Genomic DNA, 25,361 nt, shown 5'->3' on the forward strand with positions numbered 1-25,361 from the left:
TCAGTCCTGAGCCTCTGTTTGCCCATCTCCTTATGCTGTACAAGAGGGTATGCTAAATTCATAGCCTCCGGGGATCCAGCCCAGGAAGAAAGACTATGCCCCTGAGGACCTGCCTTGAGATTCAGCTCATCCCCTCAGTCACTGTCATCCTCCCTCTCCTCCTCTTCCTTCTCCTCTTCCCTCAGTCCTGCAAAGAAGTCATCGGTGCTCCAAGCCTTGCTACTCAGCGCCCGAAGTGGCCCTCCCTTTTTTTTGCGCCGACGGTAATCATCCACCACCACAGCCCGCAACTGGGCCATGTCCCAAAATTTGAGGCACTGGTCATGGCCACTGCTGGCCAGGAAGCGGCCGCAGTGGGAGAGGGCCAGCTCCTCCACAGGCTCCCCGGCATGCTGGCCCACACTGCCCACCACTCGGTTCGGCAGGATGTTCACAGCCCTAGACAGAGAGAAAAGAGTGTTGGGTACTGGCTGGTTGGGCGCCTACCCTTCCTGTGCCCCTAAGCGCCCAGCTTCTCTCACCTGATGACTCCATCGGTAGACCCAGTGCACAGCAGACTGTCAGTGACTGGAACCATGCAGTCAATGGACTCGGCTCTCAGGGCAAAGCGGTCACTTGTGGCCCCAAAGCCGTCCCAATTGAAGAGGTAGATGGTACCTTCACTGGAGCCACAGGCCACCTTCCTCCCACACTGCAAGGAAATAGGATAAAATGTTTGTAGAGCTCTGTCAGACCAAGTCCCTAGCACACCCCCATCCCACCGTACCCAGCCGTACTTTCATGATTGTGACAGAGGTCAGGTCTCCAGACTGAGGTTCTGAAAGCAGCTCAAACCGGCGTCGCTTAATATTGAAGACACCAAGGCAGCCGTCTCCACTACAGAGAAAGCAGAGCAGCAGGCTTGGCCAGAGGCTCCCACTGAGGGAGACATTTAGCACAGGGAAGGCAGCTTTGAGGATGTACCTGGCTGTCAGCAGCAGCTTCTTAGCTGGGTCCAGAGCCATGTCAGCAATGTACTCCTCATGTTGCCGCATATCCATTAAGGGGCCTTCCTTCCGCTGGTCCCAGAGCCGGATGCCACCTGTGTCATCCCCCGTGGCCAGAACATTCATATCCACTAGCAGCAGACTGTTGATAGGGGCACTAGAGACATAGATGCAGTTATTCTTAGAGCATCTTTGTCCCCATAGGGAGCTGCAAGTCCTTACCCTCACCTCAATACATTTGGCTTCTCTTACCCGTGAGCCTTGGAAATGCGTCTTTCCAGTCGGCCCTGCTCCACATCTAGAACGTGGATGGCTTTGTCCTTGGAGACAGTTACAAGTTCTGGGGGGAAAGGTGCACAAGTCATGGTGCTGCTCACCGCTCCCCTCCCACCATCACACTGCTGGCTGCCTTCCCCAATACTCACTCTGCCCATCTTCAGAGAAGGCCACGGCACGGCAGGACTTGAGGTGGTGACCTGAGGACCAGAGCTCTTTGGTTTCTCCCTCTTGACAGGAGTAAGAAAAGCTGGAGAGAGATGGAGAGTGAATGACCCCAGACCCGGCCTGGGGTGTACCAACTAGTCAACCTTCCACCTACCTAGGAGTTCCTGCTAGTACACCCCTAAGCCCAAGGAGCTTACTGTGGGGCACAGCTACTGTGTTTTGGCCAGGTTCAAGCCTCGGACTAATGAAAGGACAGGGTCCTCTCATTGCCACGTGCAAGTCCCAGCTGGCGGGCAGGGCCCTCCCAGCACAATCATAGCCAACGGCTGTGGTTGGGAGCTTGAACCTATGGTCCGAACACGTAGCCCCACGTGCCTTGTGATAGAGTTCAGGTGCATGTAGTTGAGTAAGGTTAAAACACGAGAATGCTGTAGACAACTTGATCACGCCCCTACTTTGCCTTGTGGCATCTGCTATAAAATAAAGACACGGATTGTGGGCGCTGGCGCTGTCTCCTCATCAGGGAGCAGCGTCCCACCGATACCCAGCTTTCATTCTCTTGTCTTTTCTCAATTCTTTCACCCCCACCCCCCACTCAGGATCACCTTTGGCCGTAACAGCTTACCATCCCATTTTTTCCATTTTCAGTGAGCTTCAAATATTTGGAAATCTTTTTCTCATTTGATAGATATTTGCTTGCAACTTTGTGATGTCACCCCACCCTTCTTAAATCATTCTTGCAAGCCCCAGCCTGGGGAAAGATTAGGTATGAACCACTGTGAAGGCCCAGAAATATTCGTTAAATTAATAACTGAAGGGCAGCCCCAGAAGTTGGAAATGTAAAAATTAGTAAAACAGGGATCTTGCACTCCAGTTCTGTAGGAGCTAGAGATCCAAAATTAATTCTGGCACATTGTGACTGCATACTGAAAAAGAGCCAGGATCAAAATGCAGGTGGAACAGAGAAGCACCAGCCTGTAAACGCAGCAAGGCAAGCACCTGTGCAGAGAGCATCCCCAGTGCAGATCCTCAAAGCAGCTGAGTGAATTAAGTGCTTAATTGCCAGTGAGTTCCAGGTGGGCAGAACTGGGTCTACTAAGTCTGCTCTATCCCAGTGCCTAGCATGAAAAAGCTGCTTAATAGACACATTTTTAAGTAAAAGAGACAAGCATTCAAATAAGTATACAAACTTATGTTTGACTACAAACCATTATGAAATTTATGAGGAAAAGACATCTGGTGCCAAGGTAGCACCTAACAAGTAATCTGATTTAGTCAGGGGCATGGGGAACGAGTGAAGACATGCTGAGAACTTAGAGATAGGTACAAGTGAGGGGAAAGGAGCTGAGGCTGCAAGATACATTATAAAGGTAAGCATGAATGAGCATGGGAAGCAAAGGGGAAAGCAAGGGCCAGAGGGTCAATCAGTTTAGACTTAATCCTAAAAGCAAAGGTAAACTATTTAAAGATTTGTGTTTTCAAAAGAGCAATTAAAGCAAGAAGCACAAGAAGGGGACCCTGTTGAGCTTGTTTCAGGCTCAGTATAATAATCTGTCCTGAAAGCCTTCTTATCCTGCTACTTACTGTCTCTGGGCTCCGTCACGACATTACAGCCATTTCACCTTCCTTTCAGTTCTTTTCAGAGATTTGTGTGCTAACTTGTTTAAACCGAATGTTAATGAACGAATCAGAACAGGTGAGTCCTGCAAACTTTCTCTCCCTGCACTCTCTTCTCTCCGCCAGCTCCATTCCAGGGGAGCTGCCAGCCCCGGAGCCCACCACGCCCCGGCCCCGGCGCGCACTTACACAAACACGTCCCCGTCCACGTCCCCCGCCGCCAGGAGGTCGCGGGACGGGTGGAACGCCAGCCCACTGGCCGGCGCTTCCAAAACGATGTCTTCAGGGGTGTCCCGGGTCCGGGCCGGGACTTCCGTGGAGTCGGAGTCCTCCTCGTCGCTCCTATCCTCCGTGGCCCTCTCCTCGCACGTGTGATCCATGCACCGGAGGGCTCCGAGCCGACTCGCAGTTGCCCAGCGTGCCCAAGCCCGTCAACCGGCAGGAGTAAGCAGCCGGCGCACCGCTTCCGCCTGGGGGGGCGGGACAGGAAGTGGCGCCGGGGCGTCTCCGTAACCAGGAAAAGGCGGGTCTCCGCAGCTGTTGTGGGCGGGGCGGGCTCTAGGGGCCAGGTCCCCAAGGTCCCCTGCGTTCCTGTGTTGACGCCACTGCTACCTAGACCAGCTAGATGGCCGAAGAACATCAATCCCCTCTTTAGTCGCATTTCTCCTTCCCCCTTATCCTGACCCATGCAGACCGCCATTCAGGGCTCAGATCTACATCCAGGCCCCAGACGTCCATCCGGGGGCCAGACCTCACTGCCAGGACCCAGTCCTCCATTCAGGGCTCAGATCTCCCTGCCAGGACCCAGACGTCCATCCGGGGGCCAGACCTCACTGCCAGGACCCAGACCTCCATCAGGGCCCAGATCTCCCTGCCAGGACCCAGACGTCCATCCGGGGGCCAGACCTCACTGCCAGGACCCAGTCCTCCATTCAGGGCTCAGATCTCCATCCGGGGCCCAGACCTCACTCCCATAACCTAGACCTGCATCCAGGGCCCAGACCTCCATCAGGGCCCAGATCTCCCTGCCAGGACCCAGACGTCCATCCGGGGGCCAGACCTCACTGCCAGGACCCAGATCTCCATCCGGGGCCCAGACCTCACTCCCATAACCTAGACCTGCATCCAGGGCCCAGACCTCCATCAGGGCCCAGACCTCCCTGCCATAACCCAGACCTCCATCTTGGGCTTAGACTTCCATCCCAGAACCCAGATGTCCATTGAAGGACCCAGGTCTCCATCTGGGAACCAGACCTCCATCCCATACCCAGACTTTCTTTCCAGGACTCAGAACTCCATCCAGGGCCCAGACCTCAACCCAGGTCCCAGATCTCCACCCTGGGGCCCAGACGTCCATCTGGGACCAGGACCTCCATCCGGTGCAGCCCCAGCTGAATCCCAGCCTTTGGCTGGTCCTCAAAACTCTGCTGTGACCGCTTATCTGGGAAAACAGCCCCCCTCTCCTGCACTCACGGGGAGCCCCTCTGATTCTCAGGCAGCTGCTAGGCATAAGGTCTGACCTGGCTGGTGCCACCTCGCTCTCCGCTGTCCGAGGATGTTGGAATGTGAGCCTGGCCATCACCCGGAGGCTAATTCTTCGCCTCTGAAAACCACACCAGGCTTTTCAAATTCAATTATGCTGTGCCTCTCCACCGGGTACCAGCTTGCTGGTGTACCCCAGGAACCTAGACCCGGCACCCTACACCTTGGCCCCCCTCCCTCGGGTGCAGACACAATAACACCAGCCCTGCCGGCATTGCCAGCAGGGCCACAGGGCAGGTCACCCAGTGCTATTTCCTCCTCACTCCAGTGCACAGAGGGCTCTCCCAGGCCCCTTCCTGGGCTCAGCACAGAACTCCTGTGGGCATGCGCTTGACCAGGCCCCCCTCCTTGGAGATGTTCAGGAGACTAGTGCTGTTTCTGCCCAGCAAGCCTAGAAGCAAGGCTGGAATCACCCCAGGACCAAATCAAACCCAGGCAAACTCGGGGCAGGACTGGGAGCACCCCGACCTGGACCCCTGGAACTGAGTCAGTGTGCCACCTCCCCTGATGTCATTGTGTGTCAGTGTCACTCAGCCCGAATGGGACCCAGGGCAGAGGGGACTGGGAAAGTTGGGGTGAAAGGAAGCAGATGAGAGAGCCTCCCTCTCTCAGAGCCTTAGAGGAGCTGGGCAGAAGGGGTGCTGGTAAGATGTAAGTTATCAAAGGTTCTAATCAAGTATTTATTAGTTAATTGAAAAAAAAAGAAAAAACAGAGTTTAATCGGCTCCTGAAATACTTTAGGGAAGTTGCTAAAAAAATATTTTCCTGGAAAAAAAAGTTGTATGACCAGGGTGTGACTACCCATTATGACCTGCCCATTTATGATCAGATGACCCTGTGAGGTTACTTTCAATAGAACCCCATTTTTTAGTTCACGTCACACAACCTTAAGGACTTAATGCCTTTGGGATCAGAGACACACTCCAGTCATTCATAGCGTGGTGAAATCCAAGACCATGACCAGTGTCAGCCAGGTTGGTCAGGAAGCAGCAAAAGCCTATGCCACAAGAATTTCACACGGTGGGTCGTGGAGGGCAGGCAGCCCATGTGTGCATATGCCTAAGTTGCTGCCCTCTGTGCACGACATCTTCATGGCTGAAGAAACAGTGCCCTGCCCATTCCTATAGCTAGGCTGCAGGCCTTCAGTGGGCCAGGCCAGCTGTGCTCAGAGCAGGCAGTTGCTGAAGAGGAAAATGGGCACAGCAGTTGTTTGGGACATCCCAGTTAACAAAGGTTCCACAGAGAGGAGCACCCTGTGCTTTAGGGGAGGAAGTTGCTAAAAAATATTTGCCTGGAAAAATAAAAAGTTATATGGCCAGGGTGTGACTACCCATTATGGTGGGCGGATGAGAAGGAACTCCTGTGGCTGAAGAGAACCTCCTCACATCACTGTGGTATGAAGCCTTCTGAGACATCAGATATGCTGATTTCCCAACCTCCTTAAGGAGAGGCGAAAGGAGTGAGGTTAGGGACCTCGGAGAGACTATATGCCCTGTGTGACTGGAAGTTTCTGTGTGTGTGTTGGAAGTCCTTGTCACTGTGTTGTCAACCAGTCACTTCCATAAAGATTGGTAGTACTTGCAGAAACTGATTTTACACTGACAGTCAACCCCCAGGTCTTTTTAAAAATATATATCTTTATTAATTTCAGAGAGGAAGGAAGAGGGAGAGAAACATCTATGAGGGAGAATCACTGATCAACTGCCTCCTGCACACCCCCTACTGGGGACCGAGCCTGCAACCCGGGTATGTGCCCTTGACCAGAATTCAACCTGGGACCCTTGTCCACAGGCCAACACTCTATCCACTGAGCCAAACCGGCTAGGACCAACCCCCAGGTCTTATCTTAGTGATACTCTAGGTATCTTATTTTGAGCCAGGTCTCTGTCTTTTTTCCTAATTAGGACCACTGCCTACAACCATGAAAGCTGGGTGTCATAGTCTGAAATTAGTCATTCTAGGTGCTATTGCAGACAAGGCTCAATTTCAATTTCTTAAGTGCCCCTGCCCTATCAAAAATAAAGTAACTAAAGGCAATGGCTAAGATGGCCCTCTATCTTTCTTTGGACCTGGTGAGTCCACAAATTTTAGGCTTAGAATAAGCAGTGGCAGGTAGGGATCCAGTCCGAAAGTGGTGACCTTTATTTATAAGTACCAAGTGAAAGTGTTGGCAATGAGTAGAGAGAAGGAAAAAAATGGGGATGGAGTTGATTTGGAGACCAGGGAGCCCATCTGGCCTTAGTAAACTTCTCAGGGTGTTGACAGGCACACCAAAATGGCCTAGCACAGGGATTCCCCAAGGTATCCCTTCAGCCAGGGCAGCAGTGATGTGTGCCTGAAATTAAAGCTCCCAGGAGGACATAATTGCATAAAAGATTTTTGTTCCCACAAGCGATTCTCATCAGATGCTTTCACCTAGTACTCAGCTGTGCAAACTTTGGGATTAGACTGGCAGCCCACTGGGCTCATCCTAATTCCCAGGGAACCTCTGCCCTAAGAGTCGGGCCACAAATGGGCCTGAATGGGTCTGACATTTGAGACCAACCATCTATCTCTTGTCCATTCTCCTCTGGGCACCTAGCTAGTAAACATCCTTACTGTTGAGATATCTAGAACCATACATAGCTCAGGAAAGGACTGAGCTGACTTTCTGCATGTGTTTCTACAACCAGTAAAATTAATATCCCTCTTGGTGCCTCAGGGGCCCTGGAGTGGAGGGTGCACAATATAGAAAAGACTGCAGGTTAACCAATTTTAATGGAACCAAGTGATTATACAATAATATATACATCAGAAACAAACAAACACCTTGCAACTTTTTTGGGAATTGTAGAAAGCAAGCAGTGGGAAGCATGTCCTTGTAAAGACTCTTGGAGTTGGAACTGGAGATTAGTATTTTGGTCTTTTCACTTCAACCCTGCAGTAATAGAATAAATGAGTCAGCCTAAGATCAAATAAAGTAAGCAATTCCCCAGTCCCATAGAGAATGAATAAGACTGCTCACCCATCAGCTTCCATCTTCTTCCTCTTCTCAATGATCTGCAAGAAGTTACAGTCGATAGTTACACTGCCACTTTAAGTCCAACTGAGGCTCAAGGCTGATCTCTCTACTTCCATGGCTCTCCAGCCCCTGGCTATTCCTGGATTGGACCAGTGTCTACTCCCGGCTGAAGCCCTCCCACCAGAGAGGCAGTCCCACTTACTGCACTAATCTTTTTCCACTGGCGATCCAGCTCTGCTTTGTCATTGGTTTCTTTGAAGCGCCTGGTTTTCCGTCCCTCAGACATTTTGATGCCATACTGGAATGCAGCCCTGAGGGGAAAAAGGGCAGTTGAGGGAAGACTACAGACATTAGTTTGCATAGCAGTAGCAAGGTATTCCCAGAGGGCCTGTGAGCAGAAAAGCTATTTGAAAATGTCTCAGCCAGACGACATCCTCCAACCTGGTGTGAGCTAGCCCACCCATCGCCATCCCTCTCCTCACATCCTGGCTGTATTTAGTACCAACTCACTTGGGCAAAGCTTCCTTGTTGTTCATATACTCGCTGTATTCTTCCTGGGTATCGAAGTCCCAGCGGCCTAAGGGGCCCTTCTTGTTACCCTGTTGCAGGACAAAATGGCAAACGGAGAAGGAAGAGATGTCAGTGGAAATGGAATTTTAGTCCCTGATTAAGCCAGGTTCTTCCATAGTCTCTGATTTCATCATTTATAAATTCTACTCTAATAAATAATAAATGCTTGCTATGTACTTATTATGTGCCAGGCATTTTTCTGAATACTAAATACCTATCTTATTTAATTCTCTCAAAAACTCTATTAAGAGAAAATATATTTCTATTTTCCTGATGATGAAATTGAGGCATACGCAATAAAATAAATTGACATAGCCACAAAACTAATAAATGGAAGAGTCAGGGTTAAGCAAGGTTCCAAGATGGAATTAAACAATGGTCTTAACCATTGTAGTGCAGGGAGAATAAGGAAAAAGTAGATGAAATTTCTTTACCATTAATGGTGTTTGCTGGGTTTTAAGAGTTGGAAGAAAATTCCAATACTGGCTGGTTAGAATAAAATCAGTTATTTTCAAAAGACTGCAATTTCTTTAGCTCTTTTTTCTTGTGCATTAAAAACCTGCTTACTGTCTAGAATAGAAATCAAAGCCTGGCACTTTGTAGGAAATAAAAAGAACTATATTTTTGGCTCTATCTCATTTTATTTTTGTAGAAACACTTTGAAATAGTTAAGCTGTCCATGACCCCACAATGCTGCTGCTCCTATTACTGCAGCTGAGAAGTGAGGACCAGTTAATGAAACACAGATCTTTTGGGAATGGGGAAAGGGACATGTACTAAAGAGAAACTAAAGAGTGAAGGCCCCTCACCCATGCTTCAAACTCCATACCTGGTCCATTTTGCTGTAATCAACCTCCTCGTCACTGTCTACAGCCATGTCATCCATCCTAAAGAGAAACAACAGTTGAACAGATGGTGCTGACCCAGATTCCAATGCTTCATCTGAACACCTACTCAAGTAAGAGACTATATGCCCAGGAATGACCACCCCCTTGACCTCCCACTCAGAGCCAAAGAGAATAGTTCATCCAAGTAGGAAGATAGATAAACATTGATAAACTTGGAAGTAGGCCCTTAAATTAAAAGTTTATGAGTCAATCATGGAAATCCTGGATCCCAGCAAATCAAATTTCTACCTCACCCAACCCCTCCACCCCAACTTCTTCTCTAATCATCCCAGCCTCCCTTCTTTGTTACGTACGTGGCTGGGTAGCACTCAGCATAACTGTTGGACATGCCAAAGAAATCTCCCAGCTGCTTCTTGTCTTCGGGCTTCTTCAGCATATGCTATGTTAAAGAAAATAATTCTGCCAAAGCCGGTTTGGCTCAGCGGATAGAGCGTCGGCCTGCGGACTGAAAGGTCCCAGGTTCGATTCCGGTCAAGGGCATGTACCTGGGTTGCAGGCACTTCCCCAGTGGGGGATGTGCAGGAGGCAGCTGATCGATGTTTCTCTCTCATCGATGTTTCTAACTCTCTATCTCTCTCCCTTCCTCTCTGTAAAAAATCAATAAAATACATTTAAAAAAAAAAAAGAAAATAATTCTGCCTGAAAAGCTTCAACCAGGAAGGGCCAAAGACTAAAAGCCTCAACATGAAAACTCTAAGGAGATAACTGTGAACTTGAATGGGTTCTCTGAGAAAGGGGAAAGTCACAATGAGTTCATCCTGGTCAAAATTCAACACAAAAGGAAAGGAGTGGGGTGGTGAGAGAGCAGGGAAGCAGGTAGAGTTGGAATGAAAAGAGAACAATTCTCTGAAACCCAAAACATATTGAAATAAAAGATATGATTCAGTGCCTTCCCAGCCAGCAGAACCAGCAAACTTTTCATTGATTGATTTGATCAACTCCTTGGCAGATCCAGGTCCTGGGGGAAAAGAGAATTCTATTAAGACACTGAAACAAGGAATTTCAGCCTCTTCCCTACAACACGCTTCCAACCTATAGCTTTCATAAAAACATTTTTTAAGCAATAGAATCTTTTTGCTATCAAAATGTTAATCAAATCCCAACTAATAATGAACTACTCTGGTTGAGTTGAGGTAGTGTGCTCAGAATATTGCCCATTCAACCTGCCTCACACCATATCAAGACTCCACAGCTGAAGAATTTATATCTAATAGAGCAGATATGCCCTGTCACTGCCCAGGAAGATGGAGGGAACTCCAGACTTATCTTCTGTCTACTCCATATAGCAAGACAGGAATCTTAGGAGAACCCAGAACCAGGAAGTCCCCCAATCCCACCCTTGCCAGCTATGAGCTCTAGGTTCAACTCTTAGCCCAGGGGAAAGCAGGACTGCTGGAGCTAATGTAAGATGCCTTGGACACAACTTACCTTTGTCAACGTCCATGGGCTGGAAAGAAAATAGAAACTGAGGTCAGTATCACCATGAGGGATTCTCACTCCTCCTCTACCTCCAAGTCTGAATCAATTCCCTACCCTCCGCTGTTCCCATTTCCAGGATGGTTCCTATCCTGGATTAGTTGACCCCCAGTTGCTTCCATGAAGCCATGAGGTGCCTATATAACAGAGAGGCCCTGTACCGGCCGGGCAGAGATAGGCAGCACTGTCACCTGGTACTAGGGGCCACATCTCACCTCATCATCCACTTTTGGCTTCTCAAAGTAGCTGTGCCTCTTCTTCTCTTCCTCTCTCTCTCGGTCCCGTTCCCGCTCCCGATCTCGTTCTCGCTCCCGCTCTCTGTCCCGGTCTCGGTCTCTATCCCGATCACGCTCCCGTTCCCGGTATCTTTCCCTCTCCTTGTCCCGAGGTGTCTTGGTTGTAGAGGGCACATAATCCCCGATGTCTTCGAATATGCTAGGAAAACAGAGATTAGCTGTCAAAATCACACACAATTAATTCCACTTCCCCTGGCCATTTCTCTAGATTCTCACAACAAGGCCTCCCCAAAATGCTGAAGACAAGAAGCACATAGCCCCCTCCCTCCCTCCCTCAGATCAGATGATGGGCTAGGACACATACTTCATGTCAGCCTCAGGAGGTTTCTTCTCTTCCAGTTTCCCTAAAATGTGAAGAATGAGAAAGACTCATTAATTCCCACTCAGCCTCACATGCTCTCCAATTCTCAATGCCCTTTTAAACACCTGTTTAGAAGGCAGGACAACGAACACTACCCATACTTTCCCTTCTCCTGCCTCAGAGTTAACCACTGCCTCCTGAGTGGGTCAAACAGACAGAAACTGGATGTACAGATGCCCCATTGCTCTCATGTTCCTGTTCCCCAGGAGCCTCCCAATGTTCTGGAGACAGAGGCTCCAGGAGACCTTGGTTCCATCCTCAAATGCCCCTCCAGGGGTAAGGTTTCTCTTCCTAACCCGTCAGGTTACCTTTATCCTTCTTCTTGAGCTTCTTGTTGCGAGTACCCTGCCTCAAGTAGGAAAGAATCTGGGTGAGCTTGCTGATGACAATGTCATTTGTAGTAAGCGTGGTTTGAGCCTGAAAACCCCAAGAAACAAGAAAGTTATTCCACTGAGCAAGAATCTCTTCACTTTTTCATTCACTCACTAAACAAATTAAAGGATGAGTTAGAATTAGGTAGGTAAAGACTAGGAAAGGAGGTGCTGTGAGAGGACATTCCAAAGAGATGAAACAACATGCACAAAGGCCTGGGTCAAAAGTGACTCCAGCACATTCAAGAAATCCAGGATGACTGGAAAACAAACAACAGGGAAGCAAGGTGAAAAAGGCTGGAAAGACCAAAAGATGCAAAGACTCATAGGCCACAATAAAAATTTTGCTCTTTATTCTAACAGTGAGACGTCAATGGAAGCTTCGAAGCTGTGGTGAGACAAAAATTCCTGTTTTGATGATTCCTGTGGCCATGTGAAAACGGGGAGGGAGAGATTGAGGTGGTGGAAGGTGACGGCTACAAAGTACAGGGTTTCTTTTGGGGGTGATAAAAATGTTTTAAAATTGGGATAATAGTAGCACAATATTATGAATATACTAAAAGCCATTGAACTGTACACTTTAAAAAGGCAAATTGTATGGCATGTGAATTTCATCTCAGTAATAATTAAAAATAAATAAAATATTAGAAGGAAACCAGAGTGAAAGTGAAACCAATTAGGAGCCTTTTTAAAAAATTCTCGCTGAGGCTGGTTTGGCTCAGTGGATGGAGCATCAGCCTGCAGACTGGGGGGTCCCGGGTTCGATTCCGGTCGGGGGCATGTGCCTGGGTTGTGGGCATATCTCCGGTGGGAGATGTGCGGGGGGCAGCTGATCGATGTTTCTCTCTCATCGATGTTTCTGGCTCTCTGTCTCTCTCCCTTCCTCTCTGTGGAAAGCCAATGGAATATATTTAAAAAAAAAAAAAAAATTCTCACCCGAGGTTATGTTTATTAATTTTAGAGAAAGAAGAAGGGGGTGGGGGGGGACATTGATCAGCTGCCTCCAACACACACCCTGACCAGGAACTGAACCCACAACCTTTTGGTGTGTGAGACAACGCTCCAACCAACTGAGCACCGGGCAAGGGCAAGAGCCACTTTTAACAGTTCCAGCAAGAGATGATGGCTTAGACTAGAATGTTATTGGTGAAGATGGAGAAAAGTGAATAGATTCAATTGAAATTTAGGAGATGAAAAGTGAACAGGACTTGGTGATGGGTTAAATGTGGTCCATGAGGCTGAGGCAGAATTAAAGCTAATTTCCAGGTTTGAAACTCATGTGCAAGGCTTTCAGGATTTGGGTTACTCACCTCCATGGTGGGGCAGTCAGCTTTGCTGCGGATAAGAGTGGTAGGGATGTCTGTGTCAGCATATTCATCATCCAGGTCTACCACATAGGCCATGCGACCCGGCAGGAACAGCTCATTCCGCTCATACGCCTTGCTTTTGAAGAGCATGCGGTATACATTGCGGCCTATGGAAAGAGGAAGAGCAGCAAATAGCCAATGAGAACCTTCCATAAGAGCAGCTGCCATTTACTGAGTGCTCACTCTGTGCCTGTCATCATGCCAAGTGCTATGCATGCTTTGCTTTGCTTCATTCAATTTTCACAACAGCCCCGTGAGACGGACATTATTATCACCTTTAACTGATGAGAATACTAAGGCTGAGAGTTAAATGATTTACCTAAAGTCATATAGCTACCAAGTGGCAAAGCAAAGAATGAGATCCAGGCAGTCTAACTCCAAAGCCTGAGCTCCTATCCACTTTTCCCCATTGCCTTCTCAAGGGCGCTATGTGCCTATCATTGTATTAGGCCGTGTGAGGCATAAGAATGAGGTTTAAAGTGATACTGATGACGAATGAAAAACCAGCTCTTAGTAGGCACGTTGCCTATATTGCTTCTCTTCATCCCAATAATCCCACGAGATGAACATTAACCCATTTTGCCATGGACAAACAGACACTGAGAAATGAACACAGATGCCAAAAATCACATGCCTAGTGTGGTACCATCATCAGGATTCAAACCCAGTTCTCTCAGATTGCAAATTCTGAATTTGTAATCACCAATAATGCTACCTCCCTTAAAGTATAAGCCCTAATCTGAAAGAGCTTCCAACCTAACTAAGGAGGCATTAATAACATATGAAATACCTAAGTCCACGTCTGAATTCCACTAGAGCATTTTAATGGAAGTAGCTGGATTAGGGGCAAAAAAAGAGGAAAATAAGCTGAGGGGAAGGGGAAGCATATCCTCTCAAAGCACTAAATGCCCTACAATTCATCTAGAATGCAGAGCCACTAGTGTAGAAGTTCTGTACTCACCCAAACGTGTTTTAAATTCAATTTTATTTTCAGGATCTTCATCTTTCCTGAAAAGAGAAGAAAAAAAAAAATTTTTTTTGGCCAAATGTGTTGGTACTTTATGTCCCACCTATCTAAACCCTCAAGGTCTCCCTGCTATTTACATACTTGGTTTCCTTCTGGGGCTTTTCCATTAGTTCTTCCTCCTCTTTCTCTTTGCTGGCAATCTCAGCTCGTACCTAAAAGGAAAGCAAGTAGAGTTTAGATATGTAATAATTTTACACATATTTACACTATACCACACTGTTCCAGGAACCAAGAACTCAATACTAAACAAGACAATATAATCCTTGCCCTAATGCAGCTTATAGCATGAGAAACAGACAAGTTTTTTAAAAAAATATTTTTAATAATTTCAGAAAGGAAGGAAGAGGGAGAGAGATAGAAACATCAATGATGGGAAAGAATCATTAATCGGCTGCCTCCTGCATGCTCCCTACGGGGATTGCGCCCATAATCCAGGCATGTGCCCTTGACCGAAATCGAACCTGACCCTTCAGTCTACAGGCCAATGCTCTATCCACCAAGCCAAACCGGCTAGGGCGAGACAGACAAATTTAACAATTAAACAACAAAGTGTGATAACTGCAATAAGTGAAACAGAAGAGGTATGCAAGGGTGCAGGAAGTGGGAGGTAAAGAGTGGAGGAACTTAACCAGACCTGGTGACCAAGGAAGGTTTCCCTAAGAAAAGAAAACTGAAACTGAGACTTGAAGAATAAATAGCAATTAGTCCTACAGAGGGGCCATCTTCTAGAGCAGCGGTTCTCAACCTGTGGGTCGCGACCCCTTCCTGGTTGGGTGCCTGTTCTTGGAGTGACCTGCCCTCTTCTCTTCTTATGTGTGGACCTTCCGAATGCCAGGCCTGGAGCCAGCTCTCAGCCAGACTCCAGTGACAGGGCACTCCAGGTGGAGGGTTGAGCAGCGGTTCTCAACCTGTGGGTCGCGACCCCTTTGGCAGTCGAACGACCCTTTCACAGGGGTCGCCTAAGACCATCCTGCATATCAGATATTTACATTACGATTCATAACAGTAGCAACATTACAGTTATGAAGTAGCAACGAAAATAATTTTATGGTTGGGTCACAACATGAGGAATTGTATTTAAAGGGCCAGAAGGTTGAGAACCACTGTTCTAGAGTCTGAACTAACAGTAGTCTCCCTTCTCACCTTGGAAGGCCCATACAAGAGCATTCACCATTCTAGTATCACTCTCCACTCACTCACACCAAGACTCACCTTTTGAAGCAGAGCAAAATCCAAGCCTTTCACCAAATGGGTGTGTTCCATGTCACCACCCAAGAATTTGGACTCCTGGATCAACTGTCTTCTCTTTTCTGCAGCTGATTTGTCCCTATTTAATGAAAGAGGCCACAATAGAGCTGTCCTTTCTGGGTGGCAAATGCCTTTTGAAATGGCTTGATGTGGGCTCAAGAGCAGGGAAAGCGTGAGGAACAATACATGCCTCTGGGGTGCCGAGGAAACCATGCCCTGGCCCCCATGGTACTCACGCCTCAGCAGTGGGGCCCACAGCCCTGTAGTTAGCTGTGGTGCTGATCAGCTCCGTTTCCTCATAGTCTTTATTCACGCCATCTCGCCGTTCCTTGGCTCGGTCCCGGTACTTCTCTGCTAGTTCTCTCTCTCTCTCAATTTCTTGTTGACGAAGCTTGGCATAATAACTATGACCAGAGAAAGGCAAATGTGTAAAGCTTACCAGCTGCTATCCCAACATCAATAGTACCATTCCTGTTTCCCTATACCAGTGATGGCGAACCTATGACACGTGTGTCACCTCTGAACTCATTTTTTTGGTTGATTTTTCTTTGTTAAATGGCATTTAAATTTATAAAATAAATATCAAAAATATAAATCTTTGTTTTACTATGGTTGCAAATATCAAAAAATTTCTATATGTGACATGGCACCAGAGTTAAGTTAGGGTTTTTCAAAATGTTGACGCGCCAAGCTCAAAAGGTTTGCCATCACTGCCCTATACCTTTATCCAACACTCTATAGTGAAAGCTCATTTATGGTGATAGAACTGCTGGTCACCTCCTGATAGTCCTCAAAATCACAACTACAGCACCTTCCAGCTCATATATAACATTGTTCCATCTACCACCTCAGGACACTCCATCTGTCACTTTAGAATTCTTTAATGCCACCCAACTCTGTATCACTGAATCTCTATAGGGCAACCATGAAGTCATCCCAATTATTATCTCCTTCCAAATTTCAACAGAAAATAAATCAGTCCTTGCTGGTCCTCCCCCAGAAGAGAGGAAAGCAAAGTATAGGTCCAGAAAGTTTAGTATCATGTAAATAATGATGATGATGATGGCAGCCAAGATTTACTAGGTCGTTACTATATGCCAGGCACTGGTACTAAGTGTTTACATGTATCATCACAGTTGATCCTCATGACAACCTGATAAAAGTTTTTTATCACTAGCTCTATTCTACCCATAATATTGAGGATTAGAAAGGTTAAACAAAATGCTAAGGTTATTCTGCTAGAAACTGGGAAAGAGGAGATTAAAACACCACAGGCTGACTCCAAAACCCTAAACTACCACTCCACATATCACTCCTCTCCACCATGAAAGCAGTCTTATGAAAAGGAAAACCTCAGTCTCTAGTCTTTTAAGAGAGGGTGGGAGGGAGGGAGCGTGGAGGAGAGAGAGACATCCATGTGACACTGTCCAAATTAAAACCCAACACTGCCCTGGCCAGTGTCGCTCAATGGATAGAGCGTCAGCCCTTGCACTGAACGACTGTGGGTTCGATTCCCAGTCAAGGGCATATACCTGGGTTGCAAGTTCAATTCCTGGCCCCCATTGGAGCGCATGTGGGAGGCAACCAATCGATGTCTCTCTCTGTCTCCCTTCCACACTCTCTAAAAATCAATGGGAAAAAATATCCTCATTAAGATTTACCAAAAACAAACAAAAAAACCCACACTCCTCCATCCTTCCTTCACCTTTTCTTTTTTCTCCGTCGTGCAGCTGGGTCTTCATCCTCATTGTACTCCCTTGGCATCCTAGAAGAGAAAGAAACTCAGTGACAGCAAAATATTACCACAGCCACAGAAACCCTAAGTGGCCGTGAGGGATGAAGAAAGGTCTAGAACAGCCATCACCAACCTTTCGGACCTCAGAGACCACCAGTGGTCTGTGGACCATCGGTTGGGAACCGCTGCTCCAAAGGTTTCCTTAAACCAGCAGTCACCAACCTTTTGGACCTCATGGACCACCAGTGGTCCATCAACACCTGGTTGGCGACCACTGGTCTAGAACACTGGCCAAAGCAAGAGTTTCAATCAGGCAGAGATTCATGTTAATATTTGTAGGTGAGTGGTTCTCACTTTAGAGAAGAGTGCAACCACTTAAAGGACTATTAAAATTATGTACCCCAAAATATTTGCCTCCAAATCTGAGTCCATGGGGCTAGAATGGGCCCAGAAATCTGCCTATTTAAGCACCAGCAGCAACTCTAGTAGAAGTGGTTCATGGAACATATTCTGAGATGAAGGGGATCCCAGAGCATGCCAGACTCCATGGAGCTTCAATCTCAAGAATCAGAACCACAGGCTTTGTTCAAAAAGAACTAGCCTTCCAGTTCCTAAGACATCTATATCAGTAGATTTTCTGTAGGAAGGAGATGGGAGACAGGTTGGATCACCCCAGAACTTACTCATGGTGACGTGACTTCGAGGGTGGTGCAGAGGTAGGTGCAGCCCTTGGGGTCATGAGAAGTTTCCTGAAGTCTTCATTAGTGAGTTTTGATCTAGAAGGCAAAGATTTTAAACATCAGTACCCAATAAGATTTGGAAAAGAAATATGCAAAAAAAAAAGGCTAATTTTACTGGAAATAAGAAAATACAACTTAAAACAAAAACATGCCATCTGATGAGGTAGCTCAGTTGATTAGAGCATCATCCCGATATGCCAAGGATGCAGGTTCCATGCCGGGTCATGCAAGAATCAACCAATGAATGCATAAATAAGTAGAACAACAGATCAATGTTGTTCTGTCTCTCAAATCACTAAACAATAAAAAAGAAAAAACATGCCACACCCTGTCCAGTTTTGCTTAGAGCATCAGTTCAAGCACCAAAGGTTCTCAGGTTCAATTCCCAATCAAGGGCATGTACCTGGGTTGCAGGTTCAATCCCCAGCCCCATTGGGGCATGTTCAGGAGGCAACCAATCTATGTGTCTTTCTCACGTGGATTTTTTTCTCTCTCTCTCTCTCCTTCTTTTCCACTCTCTCTAAAAAAGTAAATGGCAAGCCCAGCCGGCATTGCTCAGTGGTTGAGTGTCAAGCTATGAGACACATGAACTGGGAGGTCACAGTCCAATTTCCAGTCAGGGTACATGCCTGGGTTATGGGCTGGATCCCTAGTATGGGGCTTGCAGGAGGCAGCCGATCAATGATTCTCTCTCACTATTGATGTTTCTATCTCTCTCCCTCTCCCTTCCTCTCTGAAATCAATAAAAATATATATTTTTTTAAAAAATCAACGGGAAAAAATCCTCAGGAGAGAATTAACCAAACAAACATGCCACTTCTAATGCACCAGAGTGCTAATTTCTTTAAAAACTATTATCTTATTTCCTCAAAGAGTTGATTTCTAATCTTAGACTTAATCTCTTCTTTCTTTTTTTTAAATATATTTTTATTGATTTCAGAGAGGAAGGGAGAGGGGGGAGAGATAGAAACATCAATGATGAGAGACTAATTGGCTGCCTCTTGCACACCCCCTACTGGGGATCAAGCCCACAACTCAGGCATGTGCCCTTGACTGTAATCGAACCTGGGACTCTTCAATTCCCAGGCCGACACTTATCCACTGAGCCAAAACAGCTAGGGCCAGAGTGCTAATTTTTATTTATTTATTTTTCAATGTTAATTTTTAAAAACATTTGAAAAGTGGATAGTTTCATACACTGCTGATAAAACGTAACTAGAATCTATTTGGAGGGCAATCTGACAGTATATATTAAAACTAGAGGCCCAGTGCATGAAACTTGTGCACGGTGTGTGTGTGTGTGTGTGTGTGTGTGTCCCTCAGCCCGGCCTGCGCGCTCTTGCAATCCAGGACCCTTTGGGTAGGGTTCCTAGGCCTGGCCGGCAATCAGGGCCAAATGGGGCTTTCCTTCCCCCAGCACCACCCCAACCCACCCCCGCTGCTAGTAGCTGGCTGGCCCCACCCCCACCACTGCCACTGCGTGCCATCTGTGCGGCAGTGCCCCCCCTCCCCTGCCACTGATCTCCTCCCTCTGCAGGAGACAGGCACAGGGTACGATTGCTTGGCTGGCCTGGGTCTCCCTCTGTGGGGCAATCGCTGGCTGGCCCTGCACACCCACCACAGCATCGCTGGCTGGTGGCCCTGCCCACCCAGCCGGGGCTCCACAATCGATCACTGTGCAGAGGGAGGCCCTGCCCACACACCGCAGCGCTGCCAGCCGGGTAGCCTGGGCCTCCCTCTTTGGGGCGGCTGGATCACAGGGCTCTGCGATTGCCCCCCACTTTCCTCCCAATTGCCCCGCTGGCTGGTGGCCTGGGTCTCCCTCTGTGGGGTGGTCATGGGGCAATGGTGGGGCCCCCCAACCAATTCCATCGCACCCGCCTTGGCTGGCCTGGCGCCAGTGCATGTCATAGTGTGGTTGTCTGGAAGATCAGACGGTTGTTCTGCTTTTCACTCATTAGGTCGATTTGCATATTATGCTTTTATTATTATAGATTTAAGTGTGTACATCCTATGACCAAACAATTCCATTCATCTATATATGGCCAATTACTAGCATCTATCTATAATAAAAGTATAATATGCTAATTAGACCAGACAGCTAAACGACCTTCCGGACATCCTTCCGGACAAAGCCACGCTGGTGGGGGCCGAGGCTGTTAGGGGCGATCAGGCAGGCAGATGAGTGGTTAGGGGCGATCAGGCAGGCAAGTGGTTAGGGGCCAGGGGTCCCAGATTGCGAGAGGGTGCAGGCCGGGCTGAGGGACCCCCCCCACACACATGAATTTTGTGCACCGGGCCTCTAGTATATATATAAAAGCCTAAGCGACCGTCCAACAGCTATGACACGCAATGACTGCCAGGGGGCAGACAATACACAGGCAGGGAAACAGGGCACAGACTGATGAATCTCAGAGGGAAGGGGAGAGGGGGAGGGCGGGAAAAGATTAACCAAAGATCTTATATGCATACTAGAGGCCTGGCCTGCAGGGATCCTATTAAAGGGGTAAGTGGTACAATTTTCTGACCATCCTTGCTGCCAAGACACTCAGGATTCTTTGACCATCACCACCACCACCTCCACCTCCACCCTGCTCATTGTCCACCTTTTTCCCATGGTCCTAGGTCAAAACACTCACTGGTGGAAGGAGTGAGGATCATCCACATCATGGCCATCTGGGGCCAAAGGGTTGGAGAACGGTTCACCTAAGAAAAAGAATTAGCATAAATTCAATCATTCTCTTTTGTGTCAGGTCCTATGCAAAAGTCAGGGATTTAATAGTGAACAATACAGATTTGCTTTCCTGTCAAATTGCTCACAATCTAGTGAGGAAGAAAAGGCAAAAACGACAGTAACAATCCAATGCAGTAAGTAATGAAGTGGAAAAAATACAAAGGGTTGTAGGGGCCCAGAGGAGGGGGCCCCTAAACCAGCGCGGTAGGATCAGCAAAGACTTCCTCGGGATAACATCTAAGATACCACGTAAGAGACAAATTGGCTCAACCCAAATTAAGTGATACCGGGTTGGGGAGAAGGGGAGAAAAGTTCACGGATCAGTTCTATCTGCCGTCTCCTGGGGCAAAGACGAGACTTAGAGACAGTCTGGGGCTGCCCAGCCTCACTCGGGGCCCAACGGCTTCCCCGGCTCCAGGCGTCACTCCGGCCCTTCTCCACCCACCCGAACACACACCCGGTTTAAAGCCAAAAGAACGCGCCAAGTGTCCCGAGTTCCTCAGAGAAGAAAGGGCAGAAAACCCGAAACTTACTATCCCGCTCCGGCATATCGTCGGCGGTCTCAGCGCCACGAAGCACTCAGTCTCCAACAACAACAGAGCAGCGAGAGCCTTCTCCCCACAATGCACCTCCGCAAACAACCCACAGTGCCTTGCGCTCCACACTCTCGCCAGGAAACTGGAGGACACCCGGGCGCCCTACAGTAGCTACACGTGGCCCCGCCCCCTTTCGTCAGCTCAGCTATCGCGGGACTGGAGGTCCGCGATTGGTCGGTCTGGAGAACTTGGCCGGAAGACCTGGGCAGGGGCTTGGGTACCAGCGGAGATGGCGATGGCGGCGGCGGCGAGTCGGGGCGTCGGGGCCAAGCTGGGTCTGCGGGAGATTCGCATCCACTTATGCCAGCGCTCGCCTGGCAGCCAGGGCGTCAGGTGAGGCGTAGTGGGCGGGCGGGCTCCGGGGCTTCGGGGTCACGACCTCGACCTCCCGGGCGTTTGGGGGAGGCCCGCGCCCACACCATACGCGCGGCGCTTTCTCGGGCCCCGCAGGGACTTCATCGAGAAACGCTACGTGGAGCTGAAGAAGGCGAACCCCGACCTGCCCATCCTCATCCGCGAGTGCTCCGAGGTGCAGCCCAAGCTCTGGGCCCGCTACGGTGAGTGCAGGACGCTGGGGCCTGGGGCCCCGGTGGGGAAACAAGGGTTCGAGAAGGGAAACCGCCGCCCACGGTCAGACAGAAACTTGTAGAGAGGCCGGAACTGAGGCTTTGGCCTTGCTTTTGACCTTGTTGCCAATAAGGAGATTTACGTTTGTACGATTATATTATTACGTTTGTACGATTGTATTATACCCTGTGGGTCGCGACCCCTTTGGGGGTCGAACGACCCTTTCACAGGGGTCGCCTAAGACCATCGGAAAACACATATATAATTACATATTGTTTGTTTTTAAATATATTTTATTGATTTTTTTACAGAGAGGAAGGGAGAGAGATAGAGAGTTAGAAACATCGATGAGAGAGGAACATCAATCAGCGCCTCCTGCACATCTCCTACTGGGGATGTGCCCGCAACCCAGGTACATGCCCTTGACCAGAGTCGAACCTGGGACCTTTCAGTCCGCAGGCCGACGCTCTATCCACTGAGCCAAACCGGTTTCGGCTACATATTGTTTTTGTGATTAATCACTATGCTTTAATTATGTTCAATTTGTAACAATGAAAATACATCCTGCATATCAGATATTTACATTACGATCCATAACAGTAGCAAAATTACAGTTATGAAGTAGCAACGAAGATAATTTTATGGCTGGGGGTCACCACAACATGAACTGTATTAAAGGGTCGTGGCATCAGGAAGGCTGAGAACCACTGGATTATAGGATGCTCTGTGTCCTGGGTAACGGCTCAATTTTTTAATCCAGAGGAGGTTTCGGACGGGGAAGAAGGTGCTGATCAGTTCCCGTCAGTGTAGGTCCTTCCAGATTATGTGTGGGCAGTGCCAGTCCAGGTGGAGAGTTAGGATCTCAATAATGAAAACCTAAAGTAATGATTCTGTGTTGAAACTTAATGCTAGGCTCTGTGCTGGGGGCTTTGCTACCCAAATCTCACTTAATCTTCGTTATATGAGAGGGTGATGTAGCTGGACATAACAGGGTTGCACCTTTACATATGTGTTCCTAGATGCACTTCTGCCAGACATCCATGGCTGGCTCCTTATTCAGGCTGTTATTTTCAGTTCTGAGTTGATATATCATCTCTTCAAAAAGGCATTCCCAGACCAGTTATGTGACATTGCCCCTACCTCCTTTTTATCATTTTACTGTTACTGGCCGGAGGAGGAGACCCTCAGTTCTTGTCTTGAGGGAAAGATTTCAATCAAGGGACAAAATGTGGTCCTGGTTGGTGTTATGATTAGAGCATCGGCCTGCACACTGAAAGGTCGAAGGTTTGATACCCAGTCAAGGACATGTACCTGTTGCAGCTTCATGCCCACCCCAGTGTGTGTATGTGAGGGCCGGGGGGATGAGTTCGGCTGGCAACTAACGGTTGTGTCTCTCACATTGATGTTTTTCTCTCCCCCCCTCCCTCCCTCCCACTCTCTACAAACCAATGGCACAAATATCCTCGGCTGAGAATTAACAAAAAAGAGACAAAATGTAGAAAAGCGAGCAAGAATTTACTGACGTCAGCAAAAACATGCAAAGGACAGTGAAACAAGGACCATTGCTCCCCTGGTTGCAAGTCTTATGGGTCCCTTAGAGGTTAGGGGACACGTGTCAGTGGGGGAAGGAGAGGGCGAAGGGAATGGCACAGGTGTGCTCCCTGGAGGGAGAGCACCCTGGGACCTTCCTTTTCAGGCATTTTGTTTTATTTTTTGATGAATCCTCACCCAAGGATATTTTTTTCCATTGATCTTTAGAGAGAGTGGAAGGGAGGGAGAAGGGAGAAAAACATCGATGTGAGAGAGACACATCGACTGGTTGCCTCCCCCACACACCTGACCAGGGTGGGGGATCGGACCTGCAACCAAGGTATGTGCCCTTGACCAGGAATCAAACCCATGACCCTTTAGTCAGTGGAACTCCGCTCTAACCACTTAGCAACTGGCCAAGGCCCTTTTCCGGCATTTTATTTTATAATATATATGTATTTTTTATTGATTTCAGAGAGGAAGGAAGAGAGAGAAACGTCAGTGATGAGAATCATTGATCAGCTGCCTCTTGCACACCCCATATTGGGGATTGAGCCTACAGCCCTGGCATGTGCCCTGACTGGGAATTGAACCATGACCCCCTGGTTCATAGATTGAGGCTCAACCATTGAGCCATATCAGCTGGGCTTTTCAGGCATTTCAAAGGCTGGGTGTTTAGGGCAGGTCTTACGCGGGATCAATAGAATGTTCATTAGCTTTATGATCTACCAAAATGAGATTTATTCTCTTGTCTGTGTGGTTGGCAAATGGCACTTGATTAGATTTGTTATCTGTCTTCCTATACTATTAAGCATCCTTGGTTTAGGGAAAATAGGATTTACTCGGTGGCTGCAAACTACTGTTTAACTATCTTTCCCTATTCCTTAAGTCCTGGAGTGTTCCTGGCTTCTTACTAATCTGTAACAATTACCTATTTCAATTTGCTACAATCTGAAAATTACTTTCATGTTGCTTAACACTTAGTAGGCATGCAATCAATATTTATACATACTGAATAGTGGTATTTTAATCATTTTTTTTAAAATATAATTTTTTTATTAATTTGAGAGAGAGGAAGGGAGAGGCAGAGAGGGATAGAAACATCGGTGATGAGAGAGAATCAGTGACTGGCTGTCTCCTGCATACCCCCATGGGGGATCGAGCCCGAAACCAGGGCATGTGTCCTGACAGAGAATGGAACTGTAACCTCCTGGTTCATGGGTCCATGCTCATCCACTGAGCCACACCAACTGGACTAATCATGGGGGTTTTTTGTTTTGTTTTTTTGTTTGTTTGTTTTTTACAGAGAGGAAGGGAGAGGGATAGAAAGCCAGAAACATCGATGAGAGAGAAACATCAATCAGCTGCCTCCTGCACACTCCCCATTGGGGATGCGCCCGCAACCAAGGTACATGCCCTTGATCGGAATCGAACCCGGGACCCTTGAGTCCGAAGGCTGATGCTCCATCCATTGAGCCAAACCGGTCAGGGCTAATCATGGTTTTTAACACCTTGCCCTAGGAATGTCTGGAGAAAGAGGGAAGTCACACCTAAGGCAGATTGATTCTAACAGTGGGCATGTGTAGTAATGCCAAGCACTAAAAACTGAAGGAGGAAAAAGGTTCTCCTTCCAAAAACCAGTAGACTAGAAGAGATGGACTCAAATAGCTATAGTGCATTAGACTAGATGGTCTATGGGAACCACAGAATGGGTATCCTGCCAAGATTAGGTCCATAAAATGCCCTGCTCATGTAGTAATAAATGCCTGCTGTGCCCCTTAACATTTCCTTAAAGCACCTTCCTTACCATTGTGGCCACCCACAATCAGCCAAAATTCTAGTTGGACCTAGGATTCCTGGATGTGCTTGAGGCCCAAGGGGGAAATTCTAGGCATACCAAATCCACCTTGGTCATCTCTTTAGTACCCTTCCTATCGTAACAACACCTTAAGTTAATGACAAAGAGCTGTTGTTATACTCTGCTAGCCCCCACCGTGCAGAGTGGATACTTAGTCACCTCTCTCTCTCCAGCATTTGGCCAAGAGAAGAATGTCTCCTTGAACAACTTCAGTGCTGATCAGGTAACCAGAGCCCTAGAGAATGTGCTAAGTGGCAAAGCCTGAAGCCTTCGCTGAGGACTATGAGCAACAGCCCCACAGCCTGGGCTCTGCTGGACTGAGCACAACACGGAAAACTGTGTTCTGTTGTTTATAAAGCTTGTGCTGTAAGATGCTGTCTCAGGATG

The 25,361-nt window shown here is 47.8% G+C and overlaps 3 protein-coding genes across 3 annotated transcripts; 1 reads left to right on the forward strand and 2 right to left on the reverse strand.

Annotated features, from left to right (window-relative positions):
- On the reverse strand, positions 1–3,529 carry WDR55 (WD repeat domain 55). Its single transcript, XM_036312011.1, has 7 exons — positions 3,237–3,529; positions 1,412–1,512; positions 1,239–1,326; positions 964–1,143; positions 777–876; positions 522–691; positions 1–438 (listed from the first exon to the last, which is right to left on the reverse strand). Exons 1-7 carry the CDS (start codon positions 3,425–3,427, stop codon positions 135–137), a joined length of 1,134 nt encoding a protein of 377 aa, XP_036167904.1. The 5' UTR covers positions 3,428–3,529; the 3' UTR covers positions 1–134.
- Positions 3,530–7,327: 3,798 nt separating this feature from the next.
- Positions 7,328–21,098, reverse strand: IK (IK cytokine). The gene is made up of 20 exons (XM_036315526.1): positions 20,957–21,098; positions 20,329–20,395; positions 17,633–17,725; positions 16,920–16,979; positions 15,451–15,618; positions 15,179–15,293; positions 14,048–14,118; positions 13,901–13,947; positions 12,883–13,046; positions 11,510–11,618; positions 11,145–11,184; positions 10,760–10,979; positions 10,497–10,515; positions 9,948–10,026; positions 9,362–9,442; positions 8,990–9,047; positions 8,101–8,189; positions 7,793–7,901; positions 7,594–7,628; positions 7,328–7,506 (listed from the first exon to the last, which is right to left on the reverse strand). Exons 1-20 carry the CDS (start codon positions 20,970–20,972, stop codon positions 7,479–7,481), a joined length of 1,668 nt encoding a protein of 555 aa, XP_036171419.1. The 5' UTR covers positions 20,973–21,098; the 3' UTR covers positions 7,328–7,478.
- A 78-nt stretch (positions 21,099–21,176) lies between these two features.
- On the forward strand, positions 21,177–25,344 carry NDUFA2 (NADH:ubiquinone oxidoreductase subunit A2). The gene is made up of 3 exons (XM_036315540.1): positions 21,177–21,352; positions 21,470–21,576; positions 25,148–25,344. Exons 1-3 carry the CDS (start codon positions 21,249–21,251, stop codon positions 25,237–25,239), a joined length of 303 nt encoding a protein of 100 aa, XP_036171433.1. The 5' UTR covers positions 21,177–21,248; the 3' UTR covers positions 25,240–25,344.
- Positions 25,345–25,361: the final 17 nt, after the last annotated feature.

This window comes from Myotis myotis, unplaced genomic scaffold, assembly GCF_014108235.1.
Source record: "Myotis myotis isolate mMyoMyo1 unplaced genomic scaffold, mMyoMyo1.p scaffold_m19_p_6, whole genome shotgun sequence".
Taxonomy (NCBI): Eukaryota; Metazoa; Chordata; class Mammalia; order Chiroptera; family Vespertilionidae; genus Myotis; species Myotis myotis.